Raw genomic sequence first — 27,242 nt, 5'->3', positions numbered from 1 at the left:
CATTTACAGTATGTCGTTATGAGGGCTCTGCGAGGCACTATGTGGGATTTATTATTTGATTGAGAACAGATCTAGCAAGAAAGTATTTGTATGCGTCCAGACTTTTCTACAACTACTCTCTTCCGTGTAAATCTCAACGAATTACTCACCAGAAACATGTGTAGAGCCAGTTTTTCAAGACAAGCCGAAGCGGGTGAACAGTCCACTTTCTTATCGGTGAAAACATCGACTTCAGCATTAAATATGGTTCCTCTATGCCAACGGTCTCTCATTTTTCCATGTACCTTCGTTTATTATCACCTTCAAAATGTTTAACGATATCGGACAAAACTCTGGGCGTCGTGCTATAAGACATATTTTCGTGCCGTCTCCAACCGACTTAGCATTGAAGAATGCTTTGCTAGACCGTCAATATGGCCCAGTCACGAGACTTCGGTGACATAGGTGCATGAGCTTTATATACCACTTACCATCGGTGTCGAGTCCGCAAAGCGATCCGGGCATAGTAGAATGAAGACAAGCGAGACACCCAACTTATGTTTACCCTCGTCATGAAAGTATAAAAGTAAAAAAAGAAATGCTTTTATTTTAAGACGCAATGACTGTCAGTTTGTGCAAATAGAAGAAAAAGCAGTGAAACTGGATGAGATTTTCTCTAGTTTGAGCTGGAAAGGTCTGGTCTGAAAAATGTGTTGCAAAACCAATGTAGAAAGCGCATGAACGGAAGGAAATGTGTAGATAGAATGGAAGCTCGACTACCTCAAGGGTCACATTCTGCAAAAGTATTTTGAAAGCAATTAGAATGGATGGATATGTGAGAATGATTGACATCTCTCTTTTGACCAATCAGTGAGCGTCATTTTCTGAACTCCGGCAATGCTGCCTACAGCCGTGATCCTTTACCCAGGAACAATGAGAGTGCGTGTTTACTTTAAGCCTCTGAATTGCAAGTGTATCGTCCTGCTTATATCTGATTCGGAAATATGGATGCTTCGATGTGGCTGGGGAACGTGTAATGGAGACGAGCGCTATCCAGAGAGATTATTGGGAGGATATATGATGCGCTTTGCCACCCCAAAGCGTAATTTAGATAAATGCAAACGGTGGATTAAGTCTTGTGGCCGGCCTCATGACCAACTGAACGTATTGAAGATAAATCAACACAAAGCCGTCTGTTCCAAGGTAAGTTATTCAATTAGTTGGTGTAACACCTATAGAAAAAGGAGGAAGTTCTACCTGAGCCAGGTGAAACTCAAAGCTTCCAGCCGCAGCTCGGCTCTCCTCTCAAGCATTCTTACTCATGATTAAACACATCACGTGAATACAAATATTTTGGGTCTACATTTACATGTACAGTACGTATGTTCAGAAAGAGGACACGCATACTGCCATAATTTATGTAAATTAATTATCCACTATGAACGTACATATAATTTCAAATCAAAAATGTTTATGTAGCGGAAAAATGCAAACTTACCATGTTTTGCATGAACAATAGTCATCATAAATCTTATCGCATTCGATGTCCAACAGTTTATGAGGTGGTTGATTCTTTTGCATGGAAGGCCAACACATTGCAGAAACTTTTGCATGGATTGCCAACACAGTGCAGAAACTTTAACTGGCGTTCCCGTTTGGGAAACCTTGTCATTATGAATACATCCCTGTTGAAAGTAAGTAAGGCCCTTGTGTACACGCTTTGTTGATATTTCTGATACCATGGGCAGAAAGGAAACAGAAATAATATTGGGAATTTGCTCTCATGAATTGCTCATTACATGCTTCGGCCGCACTGCGTCGCCATTTTGACCGGTAGTTTGGGGTGCATAACAGTATCTAAGTAGGCATTCTATCCATTGTAGGGAAGAGTTCTAAAGACAAAGAGAAGCTAACGAATAGCATAGCGCTTATACCATGGGCCCAAAAAACAATTACAAATGTCTGGAAGCCTACAACCAATTCAATGGCTGGGTTCGTGATGTGGCGGTATCCATTGTAGGGAACCAGTGTCTCCACACTGCTAAGGTTGGTGTACCGCACAATGCGATTTAAATACTGTATGTAGGCTGAGGCTGCTTAATTTCTGAGTGAATGCTGTCGAAAGTATTCATTTGTGTGATTACAGTCCGGTTTGTGTTAAATTAGGTTGATTAAACCAATGAAAAAGGTGATGGTTATTGTTTTAATTTTTCCAAACTTATTATAATAAATTAAATCACAATGCCTGCTCCCTCCCCCTTGTCTGACATGTTTATTCATATGTGTTTACAGAAATATTTAAGATAAAATGAGTTAGACCTGTAGTTGTTCATGAATAACATGTGTTTTATTAAATTGTGTTTGAATTTATGAAGAATGTGTTTTTTGTTTCGTCTTAGGTCATGCATTCACCGAGATTGTGTGACACACCATTTGTTCCCTGGATTAAAATCCATTTTGATGGAAAGGTACTTGCAGCACACTGCAGCTGCATGGCTAGGCTATGAGAATCGTCTTCACATGTTGCCACACTTCTCTTCTATATAGAGGCGGCAGTGAAGGTTCATCAACAAAAAACAGCCACAGATCAAAACTGGTATTGGAACTCTGAAAGACATCGACTTTATATCTGCCAGGACAAAAAAAGAGAAAGCTGGACACTTGTATTGATGGAACAGAAGCTCATCTCATGTGGCACACTAAGTGTTCGAACTGTCGCTCCTCCTTCAGAAAGAGATTTTTTAAAGTTTCTGGTATGGTTGAGTGCTACAAACTCTAAATTCCAAAATAAAGTCAATAAACATTATTCCAGAATAATTGTCAGACAAATTATTGGGCATATACTGGTCAGGTGTATCAGTCATTCCTAATTACCTACATAAAGTTAAACTTTAAAAGTAATTACGGTAAATATTTTAATAACATATCACAAAAAGAATCACTAGACATTGCTCATTAGATAAAATAAGTCAAGATGAAAATGAAAACTAAATATACATATAATTATAAATCACTCCACCAAATAAAATATATGTACATAGATATTGCATGTCTAAGCACAGCACTGAGGAGCTTTAATCAAATGGAACAACACTCTGACACATATTGGTTAGAGTACAGCAAACAGTAACTATTTTATCAAGTGTAGGAACAGAATCATTTGTCGACATAAGGTAATCAGTGTGGGCTGTTTTGTTCATGATGTCAAATTTACTGCTCACCAAATCAATCACACCCTCAACATGAATCCTCACTTGAGCAATCCTCTTTGAACAAGGCAGACGGTTTTCCTTTAAAGTTTAAATAGAAAGTAAGGATTTCATTGTAATCAATGATGATGTATATTTATTCTATTTGTGATAGTTAAAACCTATAGGCCTTTAACTTTATTACCTTCTAGCGTTGTACAAGTTATGTTTGTACTTGGGGAATTCAGTTCAGTTGTAGTTGTTTTCGTGGGCTGACAGAAAATACAGATTTTGAGATTCACAGAGTATTACGTAGGCCCTTGCCCCTAAACAATACATCTCCTTCAAAGAACTTAGTTATTGCTAAGTCTGTGTGAAATTCTAAAAGGTATCCAATACCTTCCAAAATGCTCCGCGCAAACTCTGACATAATTGAATGATTTGGCTGTTAGATCGACTCTGCTGATACGAGACAGCCATAGTTGTTGCCGTTTGGTTGATAACTGCTCAGTTTTCTCGCACTGGTTCTTAATCACAGCAGGCAGTCGAAAGAAAGACACTTTACAAAGCCCACTTTCGTTTGAGCAACCAATAACATGGGAGTGCACACCCATTCATACGCCTTTCTGAACTGATTTCTGCTGAGTTACGGTTTATTTACTCAAATTCACCCATCCAAAATGGCGACCGTTTTCAAAACCAGAAGATGTGTGACGTCGATGAAAACAGTCCATAGAGAGAGCGCAGCTTTGACGTTAGCATCCGCGGAATATAAACAGCCGTGATGATGGCTGCAGTTCGCTCCCTCAGGATGGAAAAGGGTTGGCATTTAACAAACGTGTACAAAATATAGAGTGAACAGTGTCTCTCAATAACCGCGCTGTTGTTGCACCAGTCATGCACATACACACAGAGCCGCTCACCTCAGCTTTTGCCTGGGTTGTCAGTGCAATTCCAGCGGGTGTACCCTGCTAGGTTAACACTAGCACCAGGAATGTTCAGATGAAGCCATCTCGCCGTTATTATGACAATGCAGGAATCACGAGCACAGTGCGAGTTTTAATTCCAGCTCATCAATTTTGTTGGCGATGTATCTGACATGCCTGGGGTACAGGCTGGAAAGATGTGGTCTGTACGGGTTATTCTTTAGCCAGATGAGGTGGGCGGATAGCCCTGCTCTTGCTTCCTCTCCCTCCTCCACCTGCGCCACTTCGTTGGCTTGACAAAAATCCATGGCGAGCCCGGTGATTTTGCTAGATCGTCCGGAATGTTGTGTTTGTTTTGAAAGTCATCAAGACTGCTGTTTTGTGTCGGTATTAAGGTTCCTGGTGGGCAATGTTCCCTCTAATTTTTTATGTGTCTAAGCAAACACACTAAGCCCAAGAGCGGTCCTTTTTACCATGATGAGTAACATCAAACGTGTCACCCATTGAAGTTACATGGCCTGTTAAAAGAATCCGATTATAGCATTTACATTCCCATCATAACACTTTAGTTAAGAACAATTTTACCACAACACACTTCTGTGTACGTTGGGGACGACTCCCTGTCTTTTTTTTTTTATACACATTGTTCTCAAATGAGCCAACTTGGCATTATAAATACTTCTTGGGAATTTGAGATTGAGAAGAATAATTCCTACCTTAAATGAAGTGATCGCTACACAGTCATGTGTATTTGGTTGGGCACCATACATCACATTTAATTGCCGAAATCCATCAAACTTTTCTGGTCTTTTCAGCTGGTATTCTATAGAATGACCTTTTCTGTTGTAACAACCAAAAACAACAAGTGTCGGGCATTGTGAATATTATGCTATGGTTCAATGTCCCCCACACTGTCGAGCACCTCTTTATGACCGGCAGTATGGCGCCATGAAAATGGTGCCATCACGTGCACGAACTCTAAAGACACAGGCGGAACTTGACATGATGGAGAGGGGGCATGGCACTAATGAGAAACAATAATTCCATTATATAGACCGTGGAGATTTGTTTGATGGTTTTCTGATGAGTTGTTTTAGATGTAGAGAATATACAGCAGGCGTGGCCGTGGGTTGTTTTTTTTACCCCAAGTTCTACTTTTCAAGCAGCCAGCCTCTCGTGATCAACCGGCAGCAGGGGTGCGGGTTGCATGTGCGCATCGCTATTAATAGGAACCGAGAAGTGTTGTGTGCAAAGAGCCAATGAAGTAAGTATAACAGCGAGTCGATGCTCTGTGTTATTACTACTCCCGCCATTGAGCAAACAAAACAAAAATAAGAATGTACAATGTTCAAACGTTTTAGCCTGAATACACACAGGCAGAACTTGGCGTGTTGCAGAGAGGCATGGCGCTGACGACGAAGAATAGAGTAACAGTCCCAATATATGGACCGCGGAGGTTTGTTTGATGTTGTCTGAGGAGTTTGTTTAGATGTATAGAATAGAGAAAACACAGCAGGCGTGGCCAGACTTTTTTTTACCCCAAGTTCTACTTTTGAAGCAGCGAGCCTCTTGTGATCGGTATTGGGGGCGATTTCATGTGCGCATCGCCGTAAATAGTAACCGGGAAGTGTTGTGTGCTTACACACATACATCCATCCATTTTCTTAGCCACACAATGGTCGCAGGAGTGCTGAAGCCTATTCCAGCTGTCAACAGGCAGGAGGCAGGTTACACACATGCAGACGCGGGGAGAAAATGCAAACTCCACACACGGAGGTCTGGGGTTGAACAGCTGCGCCACCGTGAGGCCTCATAAAGTATGTTGTTGCTTATACAGTACCAGCACGAGAGGCTAAACTAAGCAGCTAATAACAAGTAATGATTCGATGCATGCAAATTTCCCAGGCTGATGAACGAGCCTCAACTGTGACAGCCACAGATTTATCCTGTCAGGTTGACCCAATGGGAGGTTAAAGAAGGACAAATTTGAGTGCGTTTTCTCACTTTTGTTGCAGAACACGTCAGCATCTTGGCTTAGCTAGAACGAATGGTCTGTAATGCTAAGCACTGGTGACGTCAAGGGCGGGGTCAACGATGTTTCTTCCATGTCTGGCTGTGAAAGCTGGCTCATATCCAGATTTTGCTTGGATTTCAAAAATGTTCTTTGTTTTCGATTTTTTTTTCATTTAATGTCCAAAATATATGTAATAATAATATTACTTCACATTGGAGGGTTTATTGTACATATGAATTTTGGGGAAAGTCTTCCTTTCAGATCAGTGTTCATGACTATTAGAAGAAAAACACTGGCCAGGAATGGCATCCATGGGAGACCTCCCAGGCGAAAAGAAAAAGGATGGAGGGACATTAATATAGTGATTTTTCAAGCAAATATGTTGGCTTCAAACATGTTTTAAGATTTGGTTTCATTGTAGAATACAGGACTGTACATTTTTGTTTAAATCTATGGAGGTTTGAACTTTGAGTATTTGAATGAGAGAAATGTGGAAAATTGTTAATGCCTATCTGAGAAAATTATATAAAGTGTGTGGTTAGGGGTTTAACAGCCTTAAAAAATAATAAATGAAAAAAAACATGCTGTAAACCAGGGGTTGGGAACCTATGGCTTGTGAGTCATACCTGGCTCTTTAGGTGGTTGCATATGGGTCGTGAAGCCCTCATAACGACATACTGTACATTTTATTTCTGTCGTGCAGGCAACGCAAATGACACAAGAGAAGGTTTGTCCTAGTGGGTTTGCTGTAGTTTTGTGTGGCAGTCGATGTCCACAGGCGCAGAAGGGTCGAACACAGATTGCGTTGGAACAACTAAATACGGGAAAGCTTTTGACAATGGTCGCTCAAAGAAAAAAATATGAGGAGTACCAAAGTTTTCAACAAGAATGGACAGCCTTTGTGGAGAGGGAGGGTTCTGTTGTGTGTCTAAATTAACATATGGGGAGTATCCCAAAGCATTTCTATCAGACGTTGCCAATATACATTTTGCCGACTTCACATAAAGACAAGATAATCAAACGAACAAAGATATGCCTTTGTCAGCAAGAACTGTTCACCATTGTACCAGCATGATGACAAATCAAATTGAATTATCTTCAAGATTAACGAATGGAAGTCTCAACGCCTGCATGAAGCTTAATCTAACGACCTATGAAACAGACTATAAAGACATCATCAAAACCATGCAGCACCAGAAGTCACTTTAATGATAATAAGTACTTTTGTCATCATTGGTTAGCAACAGCGTAACAATGTTATTTAAAATAACGAAACTTATTGTACTCTAAAAGTGTTGGTCTTACATAAATGCGCAAATACACCTGTACTTAGTTTTCAAAATACTGTATGGCTCTTTTGAAATTACATTTTAAAATATTTGACCTTTATGGGTCTCTCAGTTGAAAAGGTTCCCGAACCCTGTTGTAAAAAAAAAATACTGTAAATGAAAGAATACTGTAAATAAAAAAAAACAACCTGTACAAAAAAAATCCTGAAAATGAAAAAATATATCATGTAATAAAAAAATATATATATACAATGAACGAAAAATTTGAAAACAATCATTTTGCCTGACGTGGACTTCACTTAACGTGGGTATTTTTTAAACATAACGCCCTCGTTTAACGAGGCTACATTGTTCTCTTAATTCAAGTGTAGCAATGAGTTAACTGGTCATTTATTTTAACATAAATTAATTTTGTTCATTGCTGGTGTTGGCCTAAGCATGTCTTCATGTGCATTCTTCTTAGTTGCTTTTGCTGTTTCTTTGTTAGTTTTTGGCATTTTTCTTCAAAGTTGGCAGACTTTAGGCAACAAAAGTGGGAACCGTTAGTTGTTAGTACCAGTTCCAATCGATTCTCAATTCTCAACTTGAATCGTCATGTATAAATTTTAAGTCGCAGTCATACTCCCTCTTTAACAGCAATTGGCACATTGCTAAATGCAGCAACACAACACCTCCTCAATCCACTTAATCGAGAAAAAAATCTGTATGTGCAAATGTGAGTATGTGTGCCTGCGTGTGTACGTACATGCGTGTGTGTGAAACTCACGGGGATATCATTCATAGATACGTTGAGCTTGCCCAGCTGCATCCAGGCCATTGCGCTGGCGTTGAGGTTGAGAAGATGGACAGCAAGTAAGTCAAAGTCGTTCTCGTGCAGATCCTCCAGCAGAACAATGACGCAGCTCTCACATGCTGCCATGGTAATACACACTCATATTACATGTGTGTGCATGATTGTGTTTTTTCATATGGCAGCAGAGCATTTCAGGATTACCTCTCTTCACTACAGAGGTTAGGAGAATTTGAGAATTTTAATTTTATGTGTGAAAGGCTGTGACAGTTTTAATAACATTTTAGTAAGATTCAAAGGACTTGTGGGTGGTCAAATATAATGTGTTCAACTACATCGCCCTGTTAATTACGTCCATTCATCAGGTTGAGAGTGTTTCATTATTGACGATGAGAGGATTTCAGTAGATTCTGAGAGTCTTTCAACAGTATGTGTCTCAGTGTTCTATCAGTAGTATTAGTATCATTTGGAAGCACTTCAGAAATGCATTTGAAGGACAAATGTTTCAGTTGATCCCTACTAAAGCCATCACCTTATCATGGTGGAGGTGTTTGTGTGTCCCGATTATCCTAGGAGCTCAGTTTTCTGGGGCTTCATGCCCCTGGTCGAGTCAGCCATGGTAAACAGATTCTCTGTGAATGACCAAACAAAGCATGGCCAAAACACCCCCGTGATAGAATACGGAAATGGATGCAGGTTTCCCTTGGCAGGACGCAGTCCACCGGGGCCTCCCTCTGGAGCTTGGCTTGGAGGTGCAGATCGAAGGCGAGCGCCTGGTCGGCGGGGCTGCACCCATGGGGCTCGGTCGGGCACACCCCGAAAAAGTAACAGCTGGAGAGCACTCCCTCTGGGCACTCCATCATTCTACCGGGGGAATTCAGTGCTCATGTAGGCAATGACAGTGAGACCTGGAAGGGGTGAGTGGGAAGACCGAACACCGTGTTCAGCCATAAGGGTATCCATATGTGCACTTGGCACCAGGATACTTTAGGACGCAGTTTGATGATCAACTTTGTGGTCGTGCCATCGGGAATTACGGCCGATGTCTTGGACACTCGGGTAAAGAGATGGTGAGGGAAAATGCCGGTCCAAACATATTTTAATTCACCAATTTTGTTCATAACTTTTATGAACAGACTCTCTAGGCGCAGCCGAGGCATAGACGGGGACAGGTTTGTGGCCACTGTATTGCATCTCTGCTCTTTGCGGATGATGTGGTTCTTTTGGCTTCATCCACCAGTGATCTCCAACGCTTTCTGGATTAGTTCGCAGCAGAGTGTCAAGCGGCTGGGATGAGAATCAGCACCTCCAAATCTGAGACTATGGTCCTCAGTCAGAAAAGGGCAGCATGCTTTCCTCGGCTCAGGAATGAGATCCTGTCCCATGTTGAGGAGTTCAAGTATCTTTGGGTCTTGTTCTCAAGTGAGGGAAGAAAAGAGCGGGGGATCGGTGGATTGGTGTAGCGTCTGCAGTGATGCAGCCTTTTTTTCAGGCCATTGTGGTAACGTGTGAGCTAAGTCGAAAGGCGAAGCTCTCAATTTACCAGTCAATCTACTTTCCTACTAGCACATACAAGCACACACACAAGCTGTGGGTCACAACCGAGAGAACAAGACCTAAGATACAAAAGGTCAAAATGAGTTTCTTCTGCAGAATGTCCGGGCACCCCTTAAAGATAGGGTGAGAAGTTCGGTTTCTGGGAGGGGGTCAGTGTGGAGCCAGTGCTCCTCCGCATTGAGAGGAGCCAGATGAGCCGGGTGGGGCATCTAATATGGATGCCTACCGGACTCCTCCCTGGTGAGGTGTTCTGGGCATGTCCCACCGGAAATTGGCCCCAGGGATGACCCAGGACACAATGGAGAGACTATGTCTCTCGGCTGGCCTGGGAACGCCTCGGGATCCCTTCGGAAGAGCCGGATGGAGTGGCTGGGGAAAGGGAAGCCTGGGCATCCTTGCTAAAGCTACTGCCCCAACGACCCAACCCGTACAAGTGGTAGAAGATGGCTGGATGGATGTTTCCATTGAGTGTGAGAGCATTTTAGTAGTCTATGCGAGAGCGTTTTGTTGCGTGTGAACAAATACTTTTTCAGTTACATTTGCTTGTGAGACCATTTTGGTTGTGTGTGGGAAGTGCTTCAACCGTTTATGAAAGTGTTTGATTATGTGTGTCATGATCCGGGCGCTCCAGCACGAGCTGTGCGGGTGTCCATGCAGGTGCGCTGATTGGAAGGTGCACACCTGCGCTTCATGCAGCCTGATTATGGTGTGGATTTATATGACCGCAATGACAACTGGCCGGCGCCAGTTCGTTGATCTTCATGTCCCGTTCGTGTGCTCCAGTATCCCTGTGTGAACCTGTGTGTACCGACCTTCGTCCGCTCTCCGACCAACCTTGTAAGCCTGACTCCTTCGTTACTTCTGCCTGCTTTGATTGTTCTCCTGTGTACCGACTCCTGCCTATCCGCTCACCTGCTCTCTTCGCCCGACGTCCCAACAACCGCTGCTGCACCGGACTGCCTGCTCGATCCCCTACCTTTGCATATAATAAACGTGTCTCCTTGAACTACCTTGCATCTTCCGAGTCCTGCATTTGGGTCCTACTCTCGTTCCGATGGGTCGTGACAATGTGAGCATTTCAGAGTACCGGAAGTGAATAATTGTCCAGTTACGTTTGCCTGTGACCACATTTCAGTAGGGTATGAGAAGCACTTCAAGTCTGAAGAAGAGTGTTTGCCTGCGAGAGCATTTCAGTGTGTGAGAAGCACTTCAAGTTTGTGTTCGTGAGTTGGTTTCAGAAGTGTGTGTGTGTGTGTGTGCGTGCGCGTGTGAGAGCATTTCAGGAGTAAATGTTAAATTGTTTCAGACGTCAATTTTACAGCATTTCAGTTGTGTCGAATTATGTACTTGACAGTCCCTCAAACGTGCACGTGTGTGTACATTATCACCTTCGCAGTGCAGGTTGTAACCATGCACAACAGGAATGTTGTATTCATCCGAACAAGCATCACACTGTTTTCCAATCATGCCGTCCCGGCAGCGGCACTCTCCAGTCCGTGGGTCGCAGGGTCCGCCCTTACAGTCACACTCTGACCCCACAAACAAGACATAGCTTCATTAATTTTGCTGTTAAGTCACATACCAACTTTAGTTCATGCTCGCTTACTCTTGCATCCGCCAGCTCCATAGTTCCAGTATCCAGGAGAACATTGGCGACAGTTGGGGCCGTTGACTCCGGGCTGGCACTTGCACTGCCCGCTCTGAGAGTCACAAGGCTCCACCAGCGGTGCCGAGGCACCACAGTCGCATGGACGACACCCAGCACATGACTCAAAACCAAAGAAGCCGTCCTGAGAGACAAAAAAATTGATGTGGGAATTTGGAGTCAACAAAATGAACGTGGAAATACTCGACTTCGCGGTTCATCTATTGGAGATTCAGTGCATCGTGCTTTTTTTCACCCCCCTGTCCCCCAACAAAGCCAGGTCTTCTTACAGTACATACTATATAATTTTAAGAACTCACAAAAAAAAAAAAAAAAAAAAAAAGCCAGCTTGACTTTTTGGAGCTGATTGGCTGCATCATCAAAGCTCCACCCAACAACTCTCTCTCTCTCCCTCTCCCTCTCCCTCCCTCCTCGCCGTCATTTTGAACACTATTAGTGTGTACGGGACAACCTGTCTCATTCAAAATGCCTACGAAGCGCTCATCTTAAAGATCTGTCTGAAGCACCCAAGCTGAAGAGAAAGATGCAAAATAAAAGGATTGTTCTAAGAGAGCTATGTTTGCTTTGTGGACAGCGGCGTGCAGGTTGGGCTGCAATGGATTTCGTGGATTGCAGAAAAAAAGCTCGGTGTCTGAGGAAGAGGAACGTGATGACGATTGGCGAAAAAGTAAAACTTTCGGATATGACCAAAGACCGCAGAAGTTACGCTTTTGTGGGGCCATTATGGTGTGAATGAATCAGTGGCGCGCCACATAAAGAATGATGTGGGAAACATCAACCTGAAGCTGCAATAAAGCATGCAACATTTCGGCAAGCAAAGGTTGGTTTGAAAAATTTCAAAACCGTGCGACATGGGACGAGCTGTCAAGTTGAGCAATCATGTTGATGGCGATATCTCCTTGTACAGAGTGTTGGATTAAATGACTTAATTGTACATGAACTTAACTCATATTTTCTTATTTTGATTTGAATGCTCTTTTGCTATGCTTAATATGCTTATATTGACTCACGGTTGCTTTATTTATCACGTTTGCTGTGTTTGTTATGTTTCGGACCGCCCTAAGAAACTAAAAAAGAGGATTTGTGGTGATCTGGCAAAAACAGACTGGAGATGCTGAGAGAGATACATCCCACGTTCTCCTTGCGAGAAAAAGTTCCTCTTGTCGAGGAAGGGGCGCCACACCAGCCGAATGGAAGTGATGTGACAGCTGTGTACCGGAAGTGACGTCACAACAATGCGCCGCAGACATTCGTTGCTACACGAAAAGACATCACGCGTTTGCTTTGTTTGTGACTTTCTGTACTGCAATAAAAATATTTTATTGTTATTGTTTAACTAGACACATGTACTGTTGTAATTTATGTCTCAATTATGCAATGTATCAATGCTGTGCTGTTGATTGAACATTCTGGTTCCCACACGGCAGCCCCAGGAGAACGGTAGTGATGTCACAACAGCCTGCCGGAAGTTATGTCACAACATGGCATCACTGGCATTCGGTGCTGCACGAGAAGACATCACGCGTTTGCTTTGTTTGTGTCTTTCTATACTCCAATAAAAATCTAATTTCATTGTTTAACTGGTCACTTTTAGTGTAATTTTTGTCTCAAGTGAGCAAAGTATCAATGCTGTACTGTTGATTAAACATTCTGGTACCCACAAGGCAGCTCCAGCACAGGTTTACGAGTGATGAATGGTAACTATACAGTAATATAATACAGTAAGTGTTTTATAAATTGTATTATCAATTTACAATCAAATATATATTATATTTATAAGGTTTTATAATTAAATGTTTAACTGAATACCTCTTTTTTTCTGTAATATGCAAAGTACAAATACTGTTTCCATATTTTAAACATTCTGGTACCTACATAAACATACATCCCCCGCTACGTACCAATTTTTTACTTTTCCCGGGTGGTTCTGCTACCAATTGACCACGAAAAACAACAGGTTATTGTAGTCTGTTCCAACATCAAACTGTCACCAATGCAAATGCTTGTACAGATTGTCCAGACTTAAAGTTTCCAGCATGTTTGTCACAAATAAATGTTTCTCATCATCAATCAAATCCCAAAATGGTGAAAACATAAACCAGTGGTGAACATCCAAAGAACTGTGGGCCTCACTTACAAATGGCCTGCATGGCAGAGCTCCAAGACGAAAACCACTGCTGAGCAAAATCAACAAGAAGGCTCATTTTATTTTGTTAAAAGACATCTTCATGAGGCGGCACAGTGGCCAAAATTTTACTCAATAAACCACAACAAAACTGAGACAACTGCTTTTGGCAATAAAGAAAAGAGAATTGCTGTGAATATATACCTGGACTCACTATCTTCAGAAAACAAAGACCAAGTCCAAAACCTTGATGTTCTGATGGATTCAGACCTGACTTTCAACAGTGTCAAGTAAGTTGCCATGCCACGAATAGCAATGGAGCGAATTGATAGCAATTGGCTTGTAGGGCTTGGGTTCATGTGTTGAGCTGAGCCCTAGAACCAACTCTCAAATTGAACACCAGATGACGACAAACAAAATTATACTTGATTGGGTACCAGCACGGCCAAGATCTCTCTGATAAACGTAGCCTTCCTACTTATTATCATCTCACCACATTGCATAAATATACCATAGTCAGTAACCTTATATAAACCTGATTATTTTTCATATCTTTGTATTACATACATATATCAAGGTCAGCAACCTTAAGAACCCAATTATTATCTTTGTATTCACATCTTGTTTTTGACATAAAGACATCAACAGGATGCAGCCGCTCAGACCTTGCGATTGATTTGAAGTATTTTTCCATTAAACCTTTAGCAGAAAATATGATGCTTTGAAACTGCTTTGTGAAAAGAATATAACCTGTGTATGACTGTCTCTCTCAGACAAGGCAACACATAATGTGGAACAAACTGAAGCAAGCCTGAGAATGCATGAGAGAATTCTATTCACAAGAATGTTGATACATTTATGCTATTGCTCAAAAACTAGGGTGAAACTGAACGCAAGTTTGTGGTTACATTTTTAAAGATGCACTTATTGATTAAAGGGAAAATGACAGTTGACTTTGTGGGTGCCTGGCCCAAAATTGAGTGAAGCTAAGAGGGGTGTGACAAGTCAACCCAGGGATGGTGAAAGGGGCCCTATTGGATAAAAAGTGAGCCCTTCCCACTGGGCGTAGATTCAGCAAACATTTTCCAGAATGTTCCACCCAAAAGCTATAAAGACCTTGGATACGGAAGTCCGTTTTTTTTGTTCATTTCTCGTTGACAAAGAGACAAGGTCCTTCTGTCGGTGCAATAGTTATGTGGCAGGCTGGCGGGGAGAAGTCTTCGAGTAACTTGGGATGCTTATTTTTGACTACTCCATATAAGATTGGGCGCAAGTAAAACAACTACTATAATAAGGTAAGTAAGTTTCTTTCGGCTTGTCCCTTTCGGGGTCGCCACAGCGTGTCATCTCAGATGAACGCACATATGTTTGGCACAATTTTTTTTACGCCGGATGCCCTTCCTGACGCAACCCTTCTCAGGGAGTGGAGGCCCCAGTGGGATACGAACCCACAACCCCTGGTTTATCAAACCAGTGCTCTAACCACTGAGCTACAGGGCCTCAACTACTATAATAAGGTAATGGCAGGATAATACCAGCGTCATTCTTATATTGAGTTGTCTCATTATTACCATTCAACCTCATTAAAGATAGACCGTCAACGACATTAACATCATTTAGTCATAAAATTTTATTTTAATCAGTCACTCATTGATAATCTCCGTTTTAAGATAAAACAAATCTGTACAATCCTAACAAGGATTGTTAAATTTACTAGGTCAATGACAAGTGCAATCGATTCATAAGAAATGAAGCTGCTGTAAACGCGGAGTGATCACTTTGTCACCCTGTTACTCTGTAAGGTTACGCGACAAGGGCGGATAAGTGAGGGCAGACCGGATTGGCTCTGCAAAACTAAAGGCAGTTAGTACACCAAGGCGAATTCATCTCGACACTGACTTAAGAAGCTCCAGTCCTCGTGCACGCACGGTGTTAAGAGTAGGCTGGAGTAAAGGGGTAGCTTGACCCTTTAACTGGAGAGTCGGTCAGAACATTTCTCCCGATTAGTCCTGCGGATAAGCGGAATCTGACAACAGTCAAATTAAGAAAAACTGCCTTTTACCATCTGAAAAATCTATCTAGAGTGAAGGCTTGTATGTGTCAAGAAGACCAGGAAAAGCTCATCCATGCTTTTATCCCAAGTAGACTTGACTACTCTAATGGTCTCCTGACTAGATTCCCCAAAGGAAGCATAAAACAGCTGTAGGTCATTCACAATGCTGCAGGTCGGGTTCTGACCAGTTCAAATAGGTCAGAGCATATAACTGCAATTCTAAAGTCCTTACGGTGGCTTCAAGTCAGCATTTGAATAGATTTTAAAGTTCTTCTACTGGAGCAAATCCCAGTTGTCATCGGGCAGTAAGCGGGGTACACCCTGAACTGGTTGCCAGCCAATTGCAGGGCACATGGAGGCAGACAACAGTTTCAGTCACAATCAGTCTTCAGTTAATGCATTTTTGGGGATGTGGGAGGAAACCGGAGTACCCAGGGAAAAGACACGCAGGGACAGGGAGAACATTCAAACTCCACACAGGCATGGCTGGGATATGAACCCTGGTCTTCAGAACTATGAGGTTAATGCTCTACAGCTGGACCACAGCGCACGCAGGTCAGAGCACATTACTCCAATTTTAAAGTCCAAACACTGGCTTGCAGGGCGGCTTATGGCCATTCTACCCTAAGAACGCCCTGGCTCGTCAGATCTCAGAAGCAAAGCGGGTTTGGCCCTGCTTAGTAGTTGGATGGGAGACCGCTCGGGAATACCAGGTGCTGTTAGCTTCTCTCTCCGGCTAAATGCATAGAGCTTGCGTCAGGAAGGGCATCCTTTGTAAAACTGTGCCAAACAAATATGAGTTCATCTAAGATGACATGCTGTGGCGACCGCTAACGGGACAAGCCGAAAGGAAAAGAAGGTGACGACACTGGCTTCCAGTCAACGTTAGAATCGATTTGAAAGTTCTGCTACTGGCCTATAAATCACTTAATGGCTTAGGGAATGAATATATTAAATAAATGCTTACAGAATACAAACCCATTAGAGCTCTGAGATCGACAGACTCGGGTCAAATATTGGAGTGCAGAGTTCAAGGCAAACATGGTGAAGCACCATATTACACTATTATATGACTATTACACTGCATACAAATGGAATAAGTTGCCAACAGAGGTGAAGTCAGCCCCAAGTGAATTGTTTTAAATCCAGGTTGAAAACTCTTCTTTTTTTCCTCAGGCTTTTTAGAGTATTTCCACTTTTAATTATGTTTTTTTGCACTGTATGCTGTTATTAATGGTACTTTTTATTTTTTAATTTATATTTTATTGTAATTTTAATTTTTTTTTTTCTTCACTTTAAATGTTTTTTTCCTTTGTATTCAAATTTTTTTAATCATGTAAAGCACATTGAGTTACTTTGTGTATGAAATCGCGATATAAATACATTTGCTTTGCTATATGTGCCCCGCAATTGGGTGGAGATCAATTCAGGGTGTCCCCAGCCTCTCACCAAGTCACTTCGGATACCCTCTAGCACCTTTGCGACCCTCAGGAGGACAAGCGATACGGAAAATGGAGGAATGGATGGAAATTTTGATGATTCACAAGACTTTTATCTTGTCTCAATTGTCTCATCAGACAAAAGTTAAAGCATTTTGAAGCTGTATGTCCCATTACATGTAATATAAAAGCAAGAACACATTTTAAGAAAGAATACTGCAACAGTAAAATATGGTGGTTGTAGTGTAATTGACAGCTGTCTGTTTTGCATCTTCAGGACTTGGAAGAGTTGTAATACAGTGAAGAAAATGAGTATTTGAACATCCTGCTATATTGCAAGTTCTCCCACTCAGAAATCATGGAGGAGTCTGAAATTTTCATCGTAGGTGCATGTCCACTGTGAGAGAGATAATCTAAAAAGAAAAATCCAGAAATCACAATGTATGATTTTTTTAATGATTTATCTGTGTGATACAGCTGCAAATAAGTATTTGAACACCTGAGAGAAACAATATTAATATTTGGTACAGTAGCCTTTGTTTGCAATTGCAGAGATCAAACGTTTCCTGTAGTTATTCTCCAAGCTTGCACACACTGCAGGAGTATTTTTGGCCCACTCCTTCACATAGATCTCTACATCAGACAGGCTTCTGGGCTATTGCTGAGAAGCATGCCGTTTCAGGTCCCTCCAAAGATTTTCGATTGAGTTTAGGTCTGGAGACTGGCTAGGCCACGCCAGAACATTGATATGCTTCTTACGGAGCCACTCCTTGGTTTTCCTGGCTGTGTGATTCGGGTCATTGTCATGTTGAAAGACCAAGCCAAGACCAACCTTCAATGCTCTGAGAGGGAAAGAGGTTGTTCCCCAACATCTTACAATACATGGCCGCGGTCATCCTCTCCTTAAGTCGTCATGTCCCATGTGCAGAAAAAACACCCAAAAAGCATGATGCTACCACAGCAGGGATGGTGTTCTTTGGATAGAACTCATCATTCATCTTTCTCCAAACACGGTTAGTGGAATTATGACTAAAAAGTTCATTTTTGGTCTCATCTGACCACAAAACATTTTCCCATGACTCCTCTGTATCAACCAAATGGTCATTGGCAAACTTAAGATGGGCCTTGACACAAGCTGGTTTAAATAGGGAACCTCCCGTGCCATGAATGATTTCAAACCATGACGTCTTAGTGTATTTCCAATAGTCACCTTGGAAACAGTGATCCCAGCTCTCTTCAGGTCATTGACCAAGTCCTGATGTTTACTCCTGGGCTGATTCCTCACCTTTCTAAGGATCATTGAGACCCCACGAGGTGATATCTTGCATGGGGATCCACTCCGATTGAGATTGACCGTCATGTTTAGCTTCTTCCATTTTCTAATGATTGCTTCAAGACTGGCCCTTTTTTCACAAAGCTGCTTGGCAATTTCTCCGTAGCCCCTTCCAGCCGTGTGGAATTGTACAATTTTGTCTTGGCCATGTTATCAGTTTGAGTCTTACTGATTTTATGAAGTGGACAGGTGTCTTTGTGCAGCTAACGACCTCACACGGGTGCACCGGATTCAGGAATATAGGTGGACTTTTAAAGGTGGACTAACAGGTTTTTGAGGGTCAGAATTCTAGCTGATAGAAAGGTGTTCAAATTCTTATTTACAGCTGTATCACACAATAAATTGTTAAAAAAAATCATACATTGTGATTTCTAGATTTTTCTTTTTAGATTATCTCTCTCACAGTGGACATGCACCTCCGATGAAAATTTAAGACCCCTCCATGATTTCTAAGTGGGCAATATAGCAGGTTGTTCAAACACTTATTTTCTTCACTGTACATGTCATATGCCTCTTGTTTAGCCTTCACCACCTCTACCTTTGCCCGACGTCACATCTCAATGTATTCCTTTAGCCTTTCTTCAGTCCTCTCACTGTCCCACTTCTTCTCTAATCTGTTTCCTTGTATGACTTCCTGTATTTTGGGGTTCCACCACCAGGTCTCCTTCTCCCTTTCCTACCAGAAGAGACACCAAGTACTCTCCTGCCTGTGTCTCTGATCACCTTGGCTGTAATAGTCCAGTCTTCTGGGAGCTCCTCCTGTCAATTAAGAGCCTCTCTCACCTCTTTCCGGAAGGCCACACAGCTTTCTTCCTTTCTCAGCTTCCACCACATGATTCTCTGCTCTACCATTGTCTTCTTAATCTTCCTACCCACCACCAGAGTCATCCTACACACCACGATCCTATACTGTTGAGCTACACTCTCCCCTAACCACTACTTTGTAGTCAATAACCTCATTCAGATTACATCGCCTGCACAGACTATAATCCACCAGCGTGCTTCTACCTCCGCTCTTGTAGGTCACTATTTATTCCTGCCTCTTATGTAAAAAAATAGGGTTCACTACTGCCATTTTTAACCTTTATACAAAGTCCACCACCATCTCTCCCTCAAAGTTCCTTTCCTGGATGCCGTGCTTACCCATCACTTCTTTATTGCCCCTGTTTCCTTCACCAACATGTCCATTACAATCTGCAACAATCACAACTCTCCCTCTGTCTGGGATGATCAGAACTACTTAATCTAGTTCCTTCCAGAATTTCTCTTTTAACTCTCAGTCACATCCTACCCGTGGGGCATAGACGCTAATTACATTATACATAACACCCTCAATTTGAAATTTCAGCGATCACCCCAAAAGACCAACAATGACTAATCCAGGAGGCCATAAAAGGAACTCATGACATCCTCGAAAGAACTGCATGGCTCCCTTGGAAACAAGAGTCTCTGCAAAAATGGCATCCATTGCAGAGTCCAGGTCATTGATGGTGGAATGGTACACTGACCTGACTTTGGTGCAAGCAACATGGGTTTTGTTCCCAATTAGTAATGACTGCTGACCAGTTGAGGGTGTAGTGCGCCTTTTGCCCAAGTCGGCTGGCTCAAGTATGCCACAACCCTAATCACAATGGGTGGTGTTGAATATGGATGGCAGAGTTCAAAAGTGAAAACTAACCAAAATGAACATATTTGCCCATCTTAGGTCTGCAAAAAAATATACAAATTGGAATGATTCTCAAGACTGTGGGTCATATTATATTGGATGATGAGATGAAAGTTAGGACCTGGACAACTTGCTGTGATTGATGGAACCATGAATTAAAATCTTTAACAGAAAATCCCTAAACCATTAATTTGTGACTTCAACCTGAAGTGCATTTTGGTTCTGCAGCAGAATAAGATCCAAAACACAGCACCTAGTCGATTTCTCAGTGGCTTAGGAAAACAAAATGAAGGTTTTGGAGGGGCCCTGTCAAATTCCAGACTGAATTTGATTGAAATGCAGTTGCATGGCCATAAAAAAGCCAATCTTGCAAGAACACCCTAAATTTTTGCTAAATTCAAACATTTCTGCAAAGAACATTCATTTATTTATTCCTTTTCCATATCACTTAACCTGATTAGGGATGCAGGCCTGTGGTGGAGCCTTTCCCAGTTGACTCTGGGCGAGAGGTGGGTTACATCCTTAACTGGCTGCCAGCCAATCATATTTTGCAAGAAAGAGTGGGCCAAAATATTTCCATAGAGATCAGAAACACTTATTGCCAGGAATAGGAAATGCTCGATTTAAGTTGTTGCTGCTGAGGATTGCCCAAGCAATTATTAAGCTAGGAGGGCATTACTTTTTCACACGGGGGGAGGTAACTTTAAATACATAAATTTTCCAAGCCGCTTATCCTCACAAAAGTCGTATGAGTGCCGGAGCTATTCCAGCTAATTTTGGGCGAAAGGCAGACTACACACTGAACAGGTTGTCAGTGAGTCACAGGGCTCATCAACACCATTTTCCTTAATAAATTATTTTAAAACAGCATTTTCAGTTCACTTGGGTAATATCTGTCAATTTATATTTGTTTGAGGATCTGAAACAAAGTGGGGAAATCATTTGATTTGGGGGACACTACTTTATCTTGGCACTGTAGGTGTTGGTGGTTATCATGTGCTGCCAAGGTTTGGTTGAGGGGAGAAACCTGGCAACTGAATTCCGCACATATGATAGTCTGTCCAGTATTTTGCTTGGGTACTCAAACAAGAGTCGACTACAATAGTCCAGGTGTGAAGTGATGAATGAGTGGGAGGGAGTCTCAGCAATAGAGCTAGTGCAACTACGTCATAAAATCATGTGACATCTCCACATCACAGGTCAAACAAAGCATTGTTGCAAGTTAATTCCATTGAGACGAGACGAAAATATGTATTATAGCATGACGCCCATAGTGTTGTCCAAAATCGTTAAACATTTAGAAGGTGATGATAAATAAAGGTACATGGAAAAATGAGACACTTGGCATAGAGGACCCATATCTAATGCCGAAGTCGATGTTTTCGCCGATAAGAAAGCGGACTGTTGATTCGCTTCCGCTTGTCTTGGACAACTGGATATACACATGTATCTGATGAGTATGTCATCAAGATTTACACAGAAAACTTCAAAAGCGTATAAAAGTCTGGACGCATACAAATATTTCCTTGCTGGATCTGTTCTCAATCAGGAATAAATCCCACATAGTGATTAACCCACTCAGTTTATTTCAATACAAATACCAATATTTAAATAAATGACCCGTGGTTTTACACAAACTCACATTCATTAACTATGAGTGGAAAAAAATTAGGACAGAGAGTCATCTCCTCTGTACTAGACAGAAGCCTTTTGCGGCCACACGTTAACCTCCAAGAACCTATCTGCGACAGTTTTTGTTTTTTTTTTAAATATGCGTTGTTGTCAAATGAATCAATTTGGCGTTATAAATACTTCTTGCTAATTTGAGAATCAGAATATTAATTCCTACCTGAAATGAAATGGTCGTTACACAGGCGTGTGTATTTCGTTGGGCACCATCCATCATGTCTGATTACCGAAATCCATCTATTTTTTCTCATCATTTTAGCTGGTAGAATGATATTTTTGAAGAATTGTCTCGTCTAATGTGACAACCAACACCACAATAGGTCTTGGCCATTGGGAAAAATATGTTCAGCAACTCCAGAGCAGCTTTGTTTGACTGGCAGCCCATCAATCTTTCTGGTCTTTCACCTGGTATTCTATAGAACGATATCTTTGAAGAACTGTGTCGCATATTGTGTCAACCAACAGCAAAACAGGTCTTGGGCAATTTGAAAAATCTGCTGCGGTTCAAAGGTTCCCGCACTGCAGAGCAACTAGGTTTACCCAGCAATATGGCGCCGTGCAAACTGTGACGTCACATGCACATGCTCTATAGGGTCAGACAACCAAGACTGTAGATGGGAAATGTATTTATTTTTTTTTTTTATGGAACAAGGCAGATCTGACAGTAGATTTGATGTGGGACACCTGGAGCTAAGTGGAAAATCACAGCCGACTTCACTAACCCTAACCCCTAGGTGCGAAACACCAGTGATGTGCTCAATACTGGCTGAACTCATGTCTCACTTTTCCAGAAAATACTGCTGAAAGAGCACCCCCTGTTGACTATTAAAAAGAACACTTTTTTTTCCTAGTACGTAATGTGTATAATGTTTAAACGTCAACAAACCTGACAGCGTTGACATTGTGGTCCGCTCACTCCTGGTTTGCAGCGGCACTTCCCAGTGTGAGGATCACATGACATGGTGCCACACGGTGAACAACTGCATTCTATACAATAACAATGTCTCAGTGGTTTGGCAATTATGTAACACCTCCATTGACGTATCATTACGGGTCAGACTTACGGGTGCAGTTTTTTGCAGAGATGGCGTCTCCGTGGTAGCCAGGAGCACACTCATCACAGTGAGACCCGGTTGTGTTGTTCATGCAGCTCAAACACTCGCCTGTCACAGGGTGGCAGTTGGTGAAAAGCATGTTGGGGTCCGTGTTGCCATGGCAATTGCATTGCTGGCATTTGCTGCCCAGCACCATAGGGTTACCGTAGTAACCGGGGGCACACCTGTCAAAGAGACCACTGTTAATGACAAAGTTCTGTTTGGATATTACAGTTAAGTTGCCTCCACTCACCCTTCTGGGATGTGGATATTTGTATTTAATGTGGTTGCGGTTCCTGTTTAGTCTTTCCTCAATTTATTATTCTTTTAAACTGCTTACTCTGCTTGAGCCTATTCTCACTGATTTTGGGTGAGAGGTAGGGTCCACACTGGACTGGTTGCCAGGTAATTGAAAGTCACAGTGGATATAGATAGTCGACACATTCTGTTCAAGTACAGGTTTGTTTTTTCTACTTGATGGTGTTCCTCAAGAGAAATTCAACTCACACTCCAATCTATACTTTGTGATGCACTTCTTCTTTTCCTTTAGGCTTGTCCCATTAGGGGTTGCCACAGCGTGTCATCTTTTTCCATCTAACCCTATCTCGTGCATCTTCCTCTCTAACCCCAACTGCCCTCATGTCTTCCCTCACCACATCCATAAACCTCCTTTTTGGTCTTCCTCTCGCTCTTTTGCCTGGCAGCTCCATCCTCAGCACCCTTCCAATATGCTCACTCTCTCGCCTCTGAACATGTCCAAACCATTGAAGTCTGCTCTCTCGAATCTTGTCTCCAAAACATCCAGCTTTGGCTGTCCCTCGAATGAGCTCATTTCTAATCCTATCCAACCTGGTCACTCCGAGCGAGAACCTCAACATCTTCATTTCTGCCACCTCCAGTTCAGCTTCCTGTTGTTTCTTCAGTGCCACCGTCTCTAATCCGTACATCATGGCCGGCCTCACCACTGTTTTGTAAACTTTGCCCTTCATCCTAGCAGACACTCTTCTGTCACATAACACACCAGACACCTTTCGCCAGCTGTTCCAACCTGCTTGGACCCGTTTCTTCACTTCCTGACCACACTCTCCATTGCTCTGTATTGTTGACCCCAAGTATTTGAAGTCGTCCACCCTCGCTATCTCTTCTCCCTGTAGCCTCACTCTTCCCCCTCTACTTTTCTCATTCACGCACATATATTCTGTTTTACTTCGGCTAATCTTCATTCCTCTCCTTTCCAGTGCATGTCTCCATCTTTCCAATTGTTCCTCTGCGTGCTCCCTGCTTTCACTGCATATGACAATATCATCTGCGAACATCATGGTCCAAGGGGATTCCAGTCTAACCTCATCTGTCAGCCTATCCATTATCACTGCAAACAGGAAGGGGCTCAGAGCTGATCCCTGATGCAGTCCCACCTCCACCTTAAATTCCTCTGTCACACCTAAGGCACACCTCACCATTGTTCTGCTGCCATCATACATGTCCTGTACTATTTTAACATACTTCTCTGCCACACCAGACTTACGCATGCAGTACCACAGTTCCTCTCTTGGTACTCTGTCATAGGCTTTCTCTAGATCCACAAAGACACAATGTAGCTCCTTCTGACCTTCTCTGTACTTTTCCACGAGCATCCTCAAGGCAAATAATGCATCTGTGGTACTCTTTCTAGGCATGAAACCATACTGTTGCTCGCAGATACTTACTTCTGTCCTGAGTCTAGCCTCCACTACTCTTTCCCATAACTTCATTGTGTGGCTCATCAACTTTATTCCTCTATAGTTCCCACAGCTCTGAACATCCCCTTTGTTCTTAAAAATGGGAACTAGAACACTTTTCCTCCATTCTTCAGGCATCTTTTCGCCCGCTAGTATTCTGTTGAATAAGTTGGTCAAAAACTCCACAGCCATCTCTCCAAATTGCTTCCATACCTCTACCGGTATGTCATCAGGACCAACTGCCTTTCCAGTTTTCATCCTTTGTAGTGCCTTTCTGACTTCCCCCTTAGTAATCATTGCCACTTCCTGGTCCTTCACACTTGCCTCTTCAACTCTGCCTTCTCTCTCATTTTCTTCATTCATCAACTTCTCAAAGTATTCTTTCCATCTATTTAGCACACTACTGGAACCAGTCAACACGTTTCCATCTCTATCCTTAATCACCCTGACCTGCTGCACATCTTTCCCATCTCTATCCCTCTGTTTGGCCAACCTGTAGAGATCCTTTTCTCCTTCTTTCATGTCCAACCTGGTGTACATGTCTTCATGTGCCTCTTGTTTAGCCTTTGCCACCTCTACCATTGCCCTAGGCCGCATCTCGACGCCTTTCACCTCTCCTCAGTCCTCTCAGTGTCCCACTTCAACTTCGCTAATATTTTTCCTTGTATGACTCCTTGTATTTTGGGGTTCCACCACCAAGTCTGAGGAGAGACCCTTTCCTACCAGAAGACACACCAACTACTCTCCTGCCTGTCTCTCTGATTACCTTGGATGTCGTAGTCCAGTCTTCCGGGAGCTTCTGCTGTCCATTGAGAGCCTGTCTCACCTCTTTCAGAAAGGACGCACACTAACATTGTCTCTAAATCATCCAACTTTGGCTGTCCCTCTAATGAGCTAATTTCTAATCCTATCCAACCTGCTCACTCAGAGCAAGAACGTCAACATCATCATGGCCGGCCTAACCACTGTTTTATAAACTTTGCCCTTCATCCTAGAGGAGACTCTTCTGTTGCATAGAATACCAGACACCTTCTGCCAACTGTCCCACCCCGCTTGGACCCGTTTCTTCACTTCTTTACCACACTCCCCTTTGCTCTCTATTGTTGACCCCAAGTATTTGTAGTCATCCACCCTCGCTATCTCTTCTCCCTGAAGCTTCATTTCACTCCTCCTCCTGTTGAAGATGTATCACTGTGGGCTGAATAACTTATTTTCATGTAGCATGGCAACGTTGTTTCTATGTTCTAAGGCAACGTTGACTGTATGTGGGATTGTCACGTTAATGCAATTTACGAATACAATGTAGAAGCAATGTTTCAGTTCTGAAGAAAAGTTCTGTGGAACTTTCTTCAGAACACAGTTCTATAGAACTTTGGTCTTAAAGTTATTTTGAACATTTTCTTTCGAACAATTTCTTTAAAACAGTTCTATAGAACTTGGGTCCGAAAGTTGTCTTGAATTTCTGTTGCATTTCTGTCGAATGCTTCTATAGAATTTCTTTAGAAAAGATCTATAGAACTTGGGTCCTAAAGTTCTATAGCATTTCTATAGAATGTTGCTCTCGAAATTCTTTAGAAATGTTCTTTAGAAATTCTTTACCAGGGTTAGAGAGGAAGATGCGGGAGATGGTCTTAGAAAAAGATGACAAGCTGCTGCAACCTTCAATTGGACAAGCCAAAAGGAAAAGAAGAAAGATGTTCACGGGATTATAATAAATTATTATTATTATTGTTGTTATTGTACTATTATTAAAAATATTCTCAATAACCAAAAACATGTTTTTCTATTTTTGCCAGTGGCATATTGTGACAATCAGAACAATTAAATGTTCATTCAATGGAGAGCAAAAGGCACAATACTCATGTTGCCAATCATTTAACAGAATAAGACTCCCTGCAAAGAGATCAACTTTGTGTTCAATTAAACAAGCCCAGATTTCACAGTTACTTATTTTTGTGACTAAATTGACATTTCACTATATATACTTATTATTGTGTATTGTTGTTTCGTGGTTTACCCGTAAAGTTTTTCTTCAGAAAATAGATGCTTTGGCTCGACACAGCAGCACGGTAGAGCAGCACAGTGGCACAGCTATAGAGCGTAGGCCGCACAATTCTGAGGACCTGTGTTCAATCTCTGCCCTCCCTGTGTGGAGTTTGCATGTTCTCCCCGTGCCTGCGTGGGCTTTCTCTGGGCATCCAGTTTCCCCCCACATCCCCAAAACATGCAACAACAATTGGACACTCTCAATTGCCCCTAGGCATGATTGTGAGTTTGTCTGTTTCTCTCTATGTGCCCTGCGATTGACAGGCAACCAGTTCAGGGTGTACCTTGCCTCCAGCCCGTTGACACCTGGGATATGCTCCAGCACTCCCGCGACCCTCGTGAGGATAAGCGGCTAAGAAGATGGATGGATGGATAAATATAAATATTTTAAAGAATATCATACCGGTAAAATAAAAGGTAATTTGAGCAAAATTGGTCTGTCACAAGTGTGTATCAAACTGGCTCCCCTGCACAATAATCAGAACTCAAAAAGAAGCTCGCACCTTCCATCCATCCATTCTCCTCCACTTATCCAAGGTCGGGTCGCGGGGGCAGTTGTTTTAGGAGGGAAGACCAGAATTCCCTCTCCCCAGCCTTACCGGAGGAATACCCAGGCATTTCCAGGCCAGATGAGACAGACAGTTTATCCAGCGTGTCCTGGCTCGTCCCA

At 42.3% G+C, this 27,242-nt stretch overlaps 1 protein-coding gene and 1 non-coding gene across 21 annotated transcripts in view; both read right to left on the bottom strand.

Annotated features, from left to right (window-relative positions):
• The window catches only part of lama5 (laminin, alpha 5), a 377,096-nt gene that overhangs the window by 125,385 nt on the left and 224,469 nt on the right, over positions 1-27,242 (bottom strand). For 16 of the 20 annotated variants that reach the window (XR_009793010.1, XR_009793011.1, XR_009793012.1 and 13 more), the window contains 5 exons: positions 22,779-22,993; positions 22,601-22,701; positions 11,350-11,533; positions 11,132-11,272; positions 8,142-8,308 (listed from right to left, as the gene is read on the bottom strand). Coding sequence is in view for 17 of the 20 variants with exons in the window: in XM_061806903.1 (XP_061662887.1) it covers positions 8,142-8,308; positions 11,132-11,272; positions 11,350-11,533; positions 22,601-22,701; positions 22,779-22,993 (808 nt within the window). In the remaining 3 variants the exon portion in view is untranslated. The remainder of the gene's footprint in view (positions 1-8,141; positions 8,309-11,131; positions 11,273-11,349; positions 11,534-22,600; positions 22,702-22,778; positions 22,994-27,242) is intronic. The other 4 variants (XM_061806847.1, XM_061806833.1, XM_061806840.1 and 1 more) reach the window with 1 other exon arrangement.
• On the bottom strand, positions 14,962-15,034 carry trnai-gau (transfer RNA isoleucine (anticodon GAU)). Its single transcript has one exon. It is a non-coding gene; the product is annotated as a tRNA-Ile (tRNA).

Source organism: Syngnathoides biaculeatus, chromosome 2, assembly GCF_019802595.1.
Source record: "Syngnathoides biaculeatus isolate LvHL_M chromosome 2, ASM1980259v1, whole genome shotgun sequence".
NCBI lineage: Eukaryota > Metazoa > Chordata > Actinopteri > Syngnathiformes > Syngnathidae > Syngnathoides > Syngnathoides biaculeatus.
This window is presented reverse-complemented; position numbering and strand designations above follow the sequence as displayed.